Source organism: Eretmochelys imbricata, chromosome 26 (genome assembly GCF_965152235.1).
Source record: "Eretmochelys imbricata isolate rEreImb1 chromosome 26, rEreImb1.hap1, whole genome shotgun sequence".
Lineage (NCBI taxonomy): Eukaryota > Metazoa > Chordata > Testudines > Cheloniidae > Eretmochelys > Eretmochelys imbricata.
In genome coordinates, this window is record NC_135597.1 from 14836686 (window position 1) to 14849670 (window position 12985).

Sequence of the window (12985 nt, forward strand, 5' to 3'; positions counted from 1 at the left end):
GCCTGGTGGGAATGACCTGTGTGCTTTGTATAACAGTTTGCAAAGCAGTCTGGGATCCTCCAGGGATGGAGTACACTCTAGAAATGCAAGATATTTATAGACCTCCTCAGATGCCAGCATTACCCAGCGGCAGAGTGCCAGGTGCACAATGCAGGTTTTCTCTGATGCCACAATAGGGAGCTCTTTCTGCATGCTTTTTGGAGGACAATCACCGCTGCTGTAATGTGTCTGTCACAAAACCCACCACAAGGAATACAAAGTAATGCACCTCGGAAAACACAATGCCAACTACACATATCAAATGATGGGGTCTAAATTAGCTGTTACCACTCAAGAGAGATCCTGGAGTCATTGTGGACGGTTCTCTGAAAACATCCACTCAATGTGCAGCGGCCGTCAAAAAAATCGAACAATGTTGGGAATCATTAAGAAAGGGATAGAGATAAGACAGAAAATATCATATTGCGTCTACATAAATCCATGGTACGCCCACATCTGGAATACTGCGTGCAGATGTGGTCGCCCCATCTCTAAAAAGATATATTGGAATTGGAAAAGGTTCAGAAAAGGGCAACAAAAATGATGAGGGGGATGGAACAGTTTCCGTATGAGGAGAGATGAATAAGACTGGGACTTTTCAGCTTGGAAAAGGGACGACTAAGGGGGGATATGATAGAGGTCTATAAAATCATGACGGGTGTGGAGAAAGTAAATAAGGGAGTGTGATTTACTCCTTCTCATAACACAAGAGGGATCGAAGGCTGCAGGATGGCGCTGGGCAAGCCGCCAAGGTGTCGGTCCCCTTCCTGTAGTTACTGACTCCTGCGTTTTATGGCAAAGTCATGAATCAATAAACAAGGGGCAAGGAGTGGAAAATTCCACCAGGTGGGAGGGTCAGCGTGCGAGCAGGGAGAAGCTCAGGGGCGTGACTCCCCAGCCGCGCCCTAGAGAGTATCATCATGTCCCTCTGTAGGGGCCTAGCCCCCATGTTAACTATGGGATAGTGTCTTACACCGGGGGCGGGGCAGGGCAGAGAGGCCTAGGCATGGCAGGGCTGCCCCAAAGGACACCCCTGCCCCACAGTTCCCTACATCCCCCTTCTGTACCCCCCCCAAGAATCACCCCCTGTCCCATGCACCCCCTCCCCCACCACTCTGAAAATCATCCCCAACCCCATAACGCCCTCCCCCACCGTCCCCCAAAAGTCACCCCCCGCCCCATAACACCCAAAAGTCAACCCTCCTGCCCCATAACACCCTCCCCCAACACCCCCCCAAAAATCAACCCTCCTGCCCCATAACACCCAAAATCAACCCTCCCGCCTCATAACACCCTCCCCCATCATCCCACCCCATAACACCCTCCCCCAACACCCCCCAAAAATCAACCCTCCCGCCCCATAACACCCTCCCCCAAAAGTCAACCCTCCCACCCCATAACACCCAAAATCAACCCTCCCGCCCCATAACACCCTCCCCCAACACCCTCCAAAAGTCAACCCTCCCGCCCCATAACACCCAAAAGTCAACCCTCCCGCCCCATAACACCCTCCCCCAACACCCCCCAAAAATCAACCCTCCGCCCCATAACACCCAAAAGTCAACTTTCCCGCCCCATAACACCCTCCCCCAAAAGTCAACCCTCCCGCCCCATAACACCCTCCCCCAAAAATTCACCCCCCGCCCCCTAACACGGCCCCCCGCAGCCGCGAACTCCCGCCTCCTTAACGCTCCCCCCAGCCCGGCGCCTCCTTAAGGCGCCTCGGGGGCGGGGCCGGGGCGAGGGGGCGGGGCCGCGCGGCGGGCGACGTGCGCCGTGCGCGCCGCCGCCGGCCCAGCAGCGGGCGGTTGTGACGGGCGAGGCGCGGGGCGAGCGGAACATGGCGCCGGGCGGCGGCGGCGGCGGCGGCAGCGGGGGCGCGGCGGGGGCGCTGCGGGCGCTGCTGGGGCTGGCGCTCGCGCTCCCCCTGGCGGCGGGGCCGGGCCCGCCCGGCAGCGACGGCGGCAGCGTGATCCTGGGCATGCGGCTGGAGGGCACCAGCAAGCCGGCGGCCGCGGCGGCCGAGGGGGGCGTCATCCAGGTGACCGAGGGCAGCCAGGTGCGGCTGCGGCTCTTCGGGCTGGGCATCCGGCCGGGCACCGGGGAGCTGGTGGCCTTCGCCGCCCTGGGCGCCTGGGCCAACGCCAGCGCGGCGGGCAACGCCAGCGCCCCGGCCCGGGCGGAGGGCGGCTGCCCCGAGCCCACCCAGGACCTGGTGGTGCAGCCCCGCATGGCCGAGACCCGCGACACCTCGGGGGTGCTGCTCGTGCGGGTGCAGCCCCTGCGGAAGCACGAGCGGGCCAAGGTCTACGTCCTGTGCACCAAGCGCGGCCCCGGCCAGCCCTGGCTGCAGCACCAGGGCAGCGACGGCCGCCTCATGGTGGTGGAGGAGAAGAAGTCGCTGCTGCCCCTCTGGTTCCAGATCATCCTCATCCTCTGCCTGCTGGTGCTCTCCGGCATGTTCAGCGGCCTCAACCTGGGCCTCATGGCGCTGGACCCCATGGAGCTGCGCATCGTGCAGAACTGCGGCACCAACAAGGAGAAGCGCTACGCCCGCAAGATCGAGCCCATCCGCAGGAAGGGCAACTACCTGCTCTGCTCCTTGCTGCTGGGCAACGTGCTGGTGAACACCACCCTCACCATCCTACTGGACGACCTGATCGGCTCCGGCTTAGGCGCCGTCATCGCCTCCACCATCGGCATCGTCATCTTCGGCGAGATCGTGCCACAGGCCCTCTGCTCCCGGCACGGCCTGGCCGTGGGCGCCAACACCATCGTCATCACCAAGTTCTTCATGCTGGTGACGTTCCCCCTCTCCTTCCCCATCAGCAAGCTCCTGGACTGCATCCTGGGCCAGGAGATCGGCACCGTCTACAACCGTGAGAAGCTGGTCGAGATGCTGAAGGTGACGGAGCCCTACAACGATCTGGTCAAGGAGGAGCTCAACATGATCCAGGGAGCGCTGGAGCTCCGGACTAAGACAGTGGAGGATGTCATGACTCCGCTCCACGATTGCTTCATGATCAACAGCGACGCCATCCTGGACTTCAACACAATGTCGGAGATCATGGAGAGCGGCTACACCCGCATCCCGGTCTATGAGGAGGAGCGCTCCAACATCGTGGACATCCTCTACGTCAAGGACCTGGCCTTTGTGGACCCTGACGATTGCACCCCCCTCAAGACCATCACCAAGTTCTACAACCACCCGGTCCATTTCGTCTTCCACGACACCAAGCTGGATGCTATGCTGGAGGAGTTCAAAAAAGGTAAGCCCGCCCAGGTTGGGTTCTGCTTGCTCCGCTGTTGTGTTGGGGCTGGGCTGGAGCGCTAGGTCAGTAGCTTGCGGCTTTAGTGGGCAGATGGAGGAATGCCAAGGGGCTGTGACTAGAGGGAAAGTGAGAAAGGAAACTCTAGACTGACCATCACTGGAGTCTCTCCACCACTGGGCTCAGTTACACCGGTGCAAATCCAGAGGCATCTCTGCTAACCTCAGTAGAGTTAGATCAGGGGAGCTGAATGACACCTGCCAGAGGCTTCTCCTCCCAATGGGAAGTGCTAGAATCCCAGGCACTCGGGGTGTTTAAAACTAGACTAGACCAAACATTTGCAACTATGCTGCAAGGACCAATCCTGAGCTGGGCCCCTGTGGAGGTGAGCTAGATGGCACCTCGTAGGGGCACATGCTCCGGCTGCAGCTCGCAGGGGAAGGGATGCACTCCTACCGACTGTTTGGCAGCGAGGATATGTAAAACTGAGCATTGCGGGGGAGGGAGAGACTTCTATTTATATTGCGAGGAGGCAAACTCAGTTCAACGCAAAAATTTAGAAATACTTTGTCTGCAAAAAAGGCTTGTTTATTCTCTGAGCAGCAGCCCCAGAGACCCATTAATGGGCACTGATGGATTCCTTAGGCCTCAGATGGAGGTTTTGGTCTAAAAAGTTTCCAAAAGCTAATATTTACATAAAATATTTTACATGCACACAGCCTTTGTTTGGGGTTTTATTTATATCTGGAGCTAACCACTTCCCCATGTGTTTGCAACTCAAACATTGCAGGACCTGCTACAGCAGAGAACCTGAAAGTGAAACTGATGTAGGAGTGCCAATGAAATTGAGGAATCTGTTGTCCGGGTGGAATGAAATGCAGAAAGCAAACAAAGTGTGTGTGTGTGGGGGGGGAATTGTGGCTGGGGGGAGGGGGGGTCAGTTTAGTGTTTTTTTTATCATTTTGGCTGTCCTTAGCCCAGGGAAGAAACGTCTTTACTCAAATACGGGGTTTTTAACTTGGTGATGTCTCTTTAATTCAGACTGTGGGTGATTTTCTCATTTGTTTTCGAGCATTCCTGGTTCCGGGTGAGCCAAGTGCACGTCAGAGACTCAGGGTTCAGCCAGGCTGGGGTGGGGGGTGTCCAAGGCAGAAGTGTCCCCCCTCATGCTGTCCCTTAGATGGGAGTTCTGTGTAATGTGCTGGGGGCAGGGGTCCCCATGTGGTTGAGGACCTTCAATCTGCAGCTCGTGTTACTGTGTAAACTAGGAAGTCAAAGCAACAAATTGCTTGTACGCCACCCTGCCTTCCCTCCCCCACCCCCACCCCCACCCAGCCATGTGGGTCACTCTCTAGCCCCGGTATATATGGGGCAGGACTTGACCCCACCAGCCGTGCAGTGACCGGGACAGTTACTAGCTTGGCTCTCCAGCTTAGCGGGAAGAGAGGCAAACAAGCCAGGAAGCACTGCTCTTTTTCTAGTATAACCGCACTTGCTGGGTGCCCCGGGCCTGATTCTCCTCTTACACTGATTTGGCACCAGGGTCACTGCGCTGGCTTCGGCTTTACCCGATGGGCCCAGTGGTTACATTCGGCAGACTCAGGGCTCTGGCAGTGGGCTGCAGAGACACGCTTTGGAACCGAGTCAGCTGTGGCCCAAAGTCCTGGCAATGCGATGACTGGTTTGTGGCCTGTGTGCAGAGGGAAGAGGTGTTGCACTCCAGTTCCTGATGGACAGGGGTCCACCCCGCTGGCCCCAGCACTTGGGGACAGTCAGAGCAGAGAGCTCAAGATCTGAGCAGGCCATGGAGACAGAAGTCCCCTCTCGCCCAGAGGCCGTTCCTCCACTCCAGCAGCTGGGGGAGTTGCCTGCAATACTTGTGTTGGGGATCAGGAGACAATGGGTCATTTCACAGAATGGCAACAGCGAGGCCCAGGGCTGGCTGTTGGGCCGGCTCCCAGCTGGGTGTGTGGGCCCAGGTCTGAGCGCTTTGTTTGTGTCTCCTGGCCCTTTCCTGGGAGTAGCCGGCACGGGCATCCCAGTCTGCGTGGGGCTTGATCTGTGTTTGCTCTGCGCTGTGCAGCCTTTGTCCCTGTGCTGACCCCGCAGCCAGGCTGGCAGGGCTGGGGCCGGTGATACTGAGACACCTGCAGCCCTGTGGGCCCTGGGCTCCAAAGGTCCCACCCCAGGCAGGGCGAAATACTGGGACAATGTTTACTGCTTCTGGTTCAGCCCCACGGGGCTGCGAGCTCTGCAGGGATCATCTGAGCCTGCTGGGGAACCTGGCGGGAATGCATTACACGTGTCCCCCCACCCAGCCGAACAGGAATCCACTCTCCCTGTTACCCACCTTCCTCCCCAACCACGGGCCCAGCTCGCTCCCATTGCACTGAAAGGGAGTTTTCCCTGTGGCTTCGAAGGGAGCAGGACTGGGACCCTTGCCAGTCCCCTTTCTCCCCAGCCCAGGCAGCAATGGGGGTGGGGAGAGACTTGTTTGCTAGAACCATCGCTGGGGCACTGCCAGTTAGCACCCGAAAATCTGGAAGCTGCCACTGTGCCGGAGCCCCGGTGCCCGCCCCATTCACCCACGCGATGGGCACCACGGACATGGCTGGCCGGCTTTACACACGTGACTTGGGTCTGGTCTGGGGTTGGGACAGGAGCTCAGGTCACTTTAATCTGATCTCTCGTCCCCGTTGGGTGTGGTTCTGGCTCAATCGCCTGAAATCCAGACGCACCCTCCGGTCCGGGCTGGCTGCAGCTTTTCTGCTCAGCTGGTCCAGGTGTGGTTCGTGCTGTACGTTGGACCTAATAAACCTGGTTCCCGCCCTGCCTGGCCGCGGGTAGAGGCTGGCAGGAGTTTGCGCCGTGAGAGCACTTGGGGGAATGGTCACAAGGATCTCTGGCGTCCCCGCACCCCAAAAGCCCCATCTGCAAGAGCCTTTGCAGGCATGCGCCCCTGAGGCACTGGTGTGTATGTTCTGGGGTCGCGGGCATGGGGCAGGTCACACCCTGGCCACGCTACCCCCGTGACAGCAGCCAGGGCCTCAGTCCAGCCAGCTGAAAACTGAGTCAAAGTTGGGAACCTCGCTGAGCTGCAGCTCTGCCCACAGACTTCCCTGATGGGGGAGGAGAGGGGTTATGAGCGCCCAAATATCAATACCCCCAATCCACCCACCCAACACACACACTTAAAAAACCTAAATCAAGGAATTAGTGGCTAAGCTGCAGATTCACTCAACCCCGCCTGCTGGACAGGGCTGGGCATGGACCTAACCTCCCACTGGAGCCTCTTACTGCTTTTTTTAATCATTTTGGGGACAAAATTGGCCCAGGGTTGAGCCCGTGTGAAGATCAAGCCCCTTTCTCCCGCACCCCCCCGAAGTTGGTCCCGCGAGGGTGGGCTGAGGCCCCTGGCGAAGTCAGGCCTGCTGGGTTCTGTGCCCAGCTCTTCTGCTGACTCGCTGGGGTCCCTGGGCAAGTTCCCACCCTCTCTGTGCACTTTGTAACTGGGGCCAGTGACCCAAACCCCGCTCTCAGGGAGCGCGTGCAGAAGCATCCTATGCTGAGTATGTGCTCTGAGATCCTCGGATGGGCGGGGCTAGAGAAGGGCCCTGGGTTAAAGTCCGTGATTGAGGGTGTGTCCACACCCGTGGCTGGCCTGGGCCAGCTGACTCAGGCTCGTGGGGCGTTTGGGCCAAGGGGCTGTTCAATTGCAGTGTAGCTGTTCCATGCTAGGCCCCTGCAAGGCAGGAGGGTCCCAGAGCTCGGGTCTGAGCCTGGGTGTCTAACAGCCCCGCAGCCCGGGCCAGCCGCGGGGGTGGAATTGCAGGGCGAGGCAATCTGGGCAGTGCCTGAGGTCCCTGCTGTGTGGTGTGGGGCACACGCCCACGTAGGAGAACGTACTCACTTTGTAGGGGGCTGTGGAAGCTCTTGCAGGATTTCTCTCCCTCTACCCTTGGGGCCTTGTGGGGCAGGGTCTCTTCGCTCCAGCCGTGGCTAACGCTCTCTTGCCCCCATACCCTGCACCTTGAGAGCAGCACAAAGCACTCCTGCCCCTCTGCCCCCCGGGGCTGCTCCAGGGTGCAGCCAGTCCCTGGTGGGCTGAGGGTCTCCGGAGCCTGGCGCTGCTCTCCCATGATGCAGCCTGTTACTCTGCCAATCGACTGCTGGGCTGGCTGACGTTCTCCAAGCTTGGGCCTCAAGGGGAGATAAAAGGCCTTTAAAAATAAATAGCCTCTTGCCTTTGGCTTTCCCCTTGCCGCAGAGAGCATGCAGCCTGCAAGCCACAGTCTGTGAACGCCGGTTCCTCCTCCCCTCTGCCCCGGCCCCGCTGACGGGTCCGCGTTCCAGTGGCAACGCCTGCCGAAGGAACAGATCTCAGTGGGTGAAAGCTTTTCAGTTCACATTAAGATCCTCCGTCAGTATCGCATCTGGCATCCCACCACCGCCTGCCTTCTTTGTTACCCCCGCATTCTTCTCTGGACACTGATCCATGCCCCCATTAGATCTCCTTGCCCTGCTCTGTCCCGTATTGATTACATCTCTTGCCATCGGTCTCGGAGCATCCGCCCCATCCACCGCTCGTCACCACAATGCTTATCTGGCCCCCGTGGTGGTGGTATCTGGATGTCTCACAATCCTACCTACACTGATCTTTGCAGCGCCATGAGGCAGGCCAGTGCTGTTCTCCTGCTTTACAGACACAGAGCAGGGGCCCAGAGAGACTAAGTGACTTGCCAAGGTCACACAGGGAGTCTGTGGCAGAGCAGGGGATTGAGCTGGGTCTCCCAAACTCCAGCCTGGCTTCCTGATCTCTGGCCTATCTAGCCAAAGTCTTGGTTCTTTGCACATTCAGTTCTCTCCTCTCCAGTCTCTCCTCTATTCTGTGCCATTTCCCAGTCCAGCCTGTCCTTCTCCCCTTCCCACACCACTCTGTGTGCTTTCAGAAAAGAGATCTGGTGAATTTCATTTTGCTGCTGGCTCCTGGAGCAGAGCAGCAAAGCCAAGGATGGGTACTGGTGTCCTTTTCTGGCTCGTCCTGGGCCACTTTCAGCTATGCCCTGAAGAATGAGACTTCGTTTTTCTTGCACCTTCAGATGTAGCTCAGATCGCTGTGAATCAGCCTTGCAAAATCAGCCGCAGCCCAGGGCAAAACCCAGGGTGCACTGGTAAATATTTGTAATAACATTGCAAATCACTCCTTACCTGTCCAGTTCCTTGTCCTGGGTCAGGCAGGAAAGTGGAAACTCACAGAGCATCTGTAAATAGTATTTACTCTTCTAACACCATTCTAAAGTCGTGCAGGAGCATTTCTTTTCCCTCATGTGGCAGTGAGTTCCACAGGCTGAATCAGCACTGGCATGGGGAAGGGCACAATAGATCACTGTTAAACTTCTTGACGTCCCAGTTCACAGCTGTCCCCCTGCTCTTCCCTCCGGGGGCTAACAGCACGATGGCATCTTCCATCCTGTCTCCATGGTCCCGAGCCCGCAAGGTTACTGTCCTCCTCATTCAGAGCGGGGAGCCGGCGGCATGAGGGCAGGGGGCTTGCCCAGCTGGGGAGAGCCAAGAATGGACGAACAAGGGGCCAGATTTTCACAAGAGCTCCACTCCTTTTTAGGCACCGAAATAAATCACCAAGTTTTCAATGTTGCCTTTGAAAATCTGCCCTGACGTGCTACCTTGAGAGCCCGTCTGGCTGTCTGTGCCCTCCCACCCCCCCGCCCGATCTATCTGCTAGTCTGTCATTTTATACGGCTGCCCATTGCTGTCTCACCTGTCACGTCATATCAGTGCAATAGTGAAGTTCAGTCTGGCCCCAGCTGAGGCTTTGAAGTCCTTGAAAACCGGGCCCCGAAGGGAGGGGAGCAGTGGGATTCCCTTTTCCACTCAGCATAACTGCCCGCAGTAGAATCTCCCTTCACAGATATGTCTCTCTGCCCCTCCTGGGTCCCCAAAGCATGTAACCCACATCCGCCTTGGGGGCGTCAGTGGGGTCTAAGCACGTGGTTGAGTGTGCCGCAGAATCTGTGCCTGGAGCCCGGGGCTTGCTGGGTCCGTCTCTGAACATCTGCCGCCGTGTCCCTTTCTAGGTGAGGTGGCAGGAGCTCCGCCCTGTGCTGTCTCTAGGTTCTTACGTGGTGCCCATCACTGTGCTCTCTGGCCACCTCCCCAAGGGAGGAGCTGGGCCCACAATAAGGGATCTGTTTCTCCCCCTCTCCTTCACGGTCGGCAGCTCCTGCTGCTCACGCTTGTGCTGATTTCGTCCAGGAGCGAGATCCCAGTCCTGGAGCAATTTCCAGGGAAGCTCCCTCCTGACTCACTGACACGTAGCGGTTGGAGGCAGCTGTGATCACACAGAGACAGGCGTCTGTGGCCTATCTGGGCTGGTCCAAGGAGTGTTTTAGAGACAGTGATGTCATTGCAATTTGCCCAGTGGTATCTTATTAACGAATGCATGGGCTGTCGATCTGGGCCTACCATGCTCCTATTTAACAGCACTACTGTGCGTGATGGGGGCCGTCGGTCAAAGGATTTACTGTCTCTGGGGTGGTCCCGTTACTCCTGAGTGGGGAAGCTGGGCCAGCTCCAGGAGTGTTCTGTTTGTGCCACCACGTACTTTACCGGCCAAAATCTCTGTTGTAGTATTCTTCCGTACTCCATTGGTCGTGCTCTCCATCGCCTTCACGTGTAAAGCCGGGCTTCCTGAATAGCAGGAGCTCAACTGACCAGCCTCTATGGGAGGGAGAAATTGGAGCTGGTATGATTCTGAAACCTGTACAATTAGCTTTCCCTGCATCATGATGTTGTGATTTTTACGGCCTAGCAGGCTGCCAGCGCTAAAGCTAAACCCCATGTGCTACTGGTAAGGAGAGTTCTTAGCTTTATCATAGAATCACAGAAGATCAGGGTTGGAAGGAACCTCAGGAGGTATCTAGTCCAACCCCCTGCTCAAAGCAGGACCAACCCCAACTAAATCATCCCAGCCAGGGCTTTGTCAAGCCGGGCTTTAAAAACCTCTGAGGAAGGAGATTCCACCACCTCCCTAGGTAACCCATTCCAGTGCTTCACCACCCTCCTAGTGAAATAGTGTTTCCTAATATCCGTCCTAGACCTCCCCCACTGCAACTTGAGACCATTACTCCTCGTTCTGTCATCTGCCACCAGTGAGAATAGTCTAGAGCCATCCTCTTTGGAACCTCCCTTCAGGTAGCTGAAGGCTGCTATCAAATCCCCCCTCATTCTTCTCTTCCGCAGACTAAAATAACCCCAGTTCCCTCAGCCTCTCCTCATGAGTCATGTGCCCCAGCCTCCTAATCATTTTCGTTGCCCTCCACTGGACTCTCCAATTTGTCCACATCCTTTCTGTAGTGAGGGCCCAAAACTGGACATAATACTCCAGATGTGGCCTCACCAGTGCCGAATAGAGGGGACTAATCACTTCCCTTGATCTGCTGGCAAAGCTCCTACTAATGCAGCCCAATATGCCGTTAGCCTTTTTGGCAACAAGGGCACACTGTTGACTCTCATCCAGCTTCTCATCCACTGTAATCCCCAGGTCCTTTACCAAACACCAATCTGTGAGCTTGCGGGGTCAGAAGATATTGGATCTGTCTGGGATGGAGTATTGCCCTGCTGAGCGTCCTTTTGGGTGGGCACATTCTGACACACAGATGTTTGAGTGAGCTCCAGCAGAAGTGTGGGCTGGATGCGGGGGCGTAGGCGGGGGCTCTGGCTTTGCAGACTGGATGGCCAGAAGGGATCACTGTGATCATCTCGTCTGACCCTTGCAGGCCTGCTGGCTCTGCGAAATCCTGCCTTCAGGGCAGCTGGAGAAGGGGCCATTTCTGAGCAGTATTTGGTCTGCGAGTTGCTGGGTGGGTGGTGGCTGGAGCCATCGGCTGGGCAGGGTCTGGTGCAGCGGAGGGCCGACGATCTGCAGAGAACTGGCTGACCACGTAGCGACAGTAGTAACCACAGGCCTGGCTCCTCTCCTCAGGCCTGTTGCAAAGCCCATTGGGTCCCTGGGAGTCTTTCCACTGGCCTTGGGGCTTTGGATTGGGCCCCCCTTTCCAGCTGCTGAGTTGCATGGAGACCCAGCCACGTGCGGCTTCCTGAGTGATGCTTCCATATGAGCAGTTGCAGCTGCTGCCCCAGGGCTGTTGTGCGAGGAGGGGAGGTGGGAGGCGCCCACCCGACGATCTGTCTCAGAGTGCGCCGCACGCGGTGAAAAGGAGAGAGGAGGCCTGGCCAAGTGGGCAGAGTGCAGGTGAGACAGGCCAGAGTGTGCAGCAACCAGGGGGTTACTCCTTCTCATAACACAGGAACTAGGGGGTCACCAAAGGAAATTAATAGGCAGCAGGTTTAAAACAAACAAAAGGAAGTATTTTTTTCACACAACGCTCAGTCAGTCTGTGGAACACGCTGCCAGCAGATGTTGTGAAGGCCAAGAACATAACAGGGTTCAAAAAAGAACTAGATAAGTTCATGGGGGACAGGTCCATTGGTGGCTATTAGCCAGGATGGCCAGGGATGGTGTCCTGAGCCTGTTTGCCAGAAGCTGGGAATGGGCGACAGGAGATGGATCTCACTTGATGATGACCTGTTCTGTTCACTCCCTCTGGGGCACCTGGCATTGGCCACTGTCAGCAGACAGGATCCTGGACTAGATGGACCTTTGGTCTGACCCAGTAGGGCCGTTCTTATGTTCTTATGAAGTCCCAGCGTGAGTCGGTGCTGGAGCTGGGAATGGGGTGCAGGGGTCCTGACCAGCAGCCTCCTGCTCTAACCACTAGACAACACTGTGGCCGCATCAGAGCTGCAGGAATTCTGTATGGAGCGTTCGGCATCCCAGGGGCAGGGGCGGCGGGGCAGCGCCCAGCTGGCGGGAGCTGTCCTAGCCTCTGCAGTCACTGGGCCTGTGCCAGTGGACACCAGCTGAGGTTCAGCCCCGGTTCTCGGGCGCTCGGTGGGGCCTGAGGGCAGCCGTGGGTCCTCTCATCACCTCAGCCATGCTGTGCGCGCCCAGGTGCCAGGTCGGGGCTCGGATCCATCCCTCGCTGTAACTCCTCCCTTCCCAAAGCGGAAATGGGAGGGGCCCCTTCGTCCTGGTGCTGATTGGCTGCGCCAGGGAGCCTGTGGCCGAGGGGGGCCTGGCGGTAAAGGCAGCCTGGGCCCCAAATCCCTGGTTTGTCATGTGTGTTAAATCCCGGGGGTCCCCTTGTCGCTCATATCAGCCAAGCGTCCAGTCCACTTGCACAAACACTCTGGGTGCCGCCCTCCTACCCCATTCAGTTCAGGGTCTCCCTGCAATTCTGCCCGATTCCCCCCATGCCAGGGGCCCTGTGCCCCCTTCCCCCAAACCTGGGCCACCTCATGCCTCCCCACACCCTCTCCCCTCCCAATCTCGGAGTTAAGTCCCAGGGTGCTGGCCTGTGAAACCCGGCGTGGGATGGGCAGAGGAGTTCAGCTGTTGTGCTGGGAGGCGTCAGCGGCTGGGGTCAGCCCTTGTTTGACCATAGACAATTGCAGAGGTGCTCGGGGCTGTGCTAATGAGCTGACAGGGGCTCCGTGTGCCCCCCCAGCGGCCCCTTTTGACTTGCTGATTTCCCCCTAGGACATGCTCTGAAATTGTGGCATCGATCTGATGTGGCATCCAGTAGTCGTGTTGCAGA

At 57.6% G+C, this 12985-nt stretch overlaps 1 protein-coding gene across 1 annotated transcript in view; it reads left to right on the forward strand.

The window, feature by feature from the left end:
- The first annotated feature begins 1958 nt into the window (after nucleotides 1-1958).
- CNNM4 (cyclin and CBS domain divalent metal cation transport mediator 4) overlaps nucleotides 1959-12985 on the forward strand; it is a 51264-nt gene continuing 40237 nt past the window's right edge. Inside the window, exon 1 of the mRNA XM_077805636.1 lies at nucleotides 1959-3308. Within this exon, the coding sequence (XP_077661762.1) occupies nucleotides 2021-3308 (1288 nt within the window). The 5' untranslated portion in view covers nucleotides 1959-2020. The remainder of the gene's footprint in view (nucleotides 3309-12985) is intronic.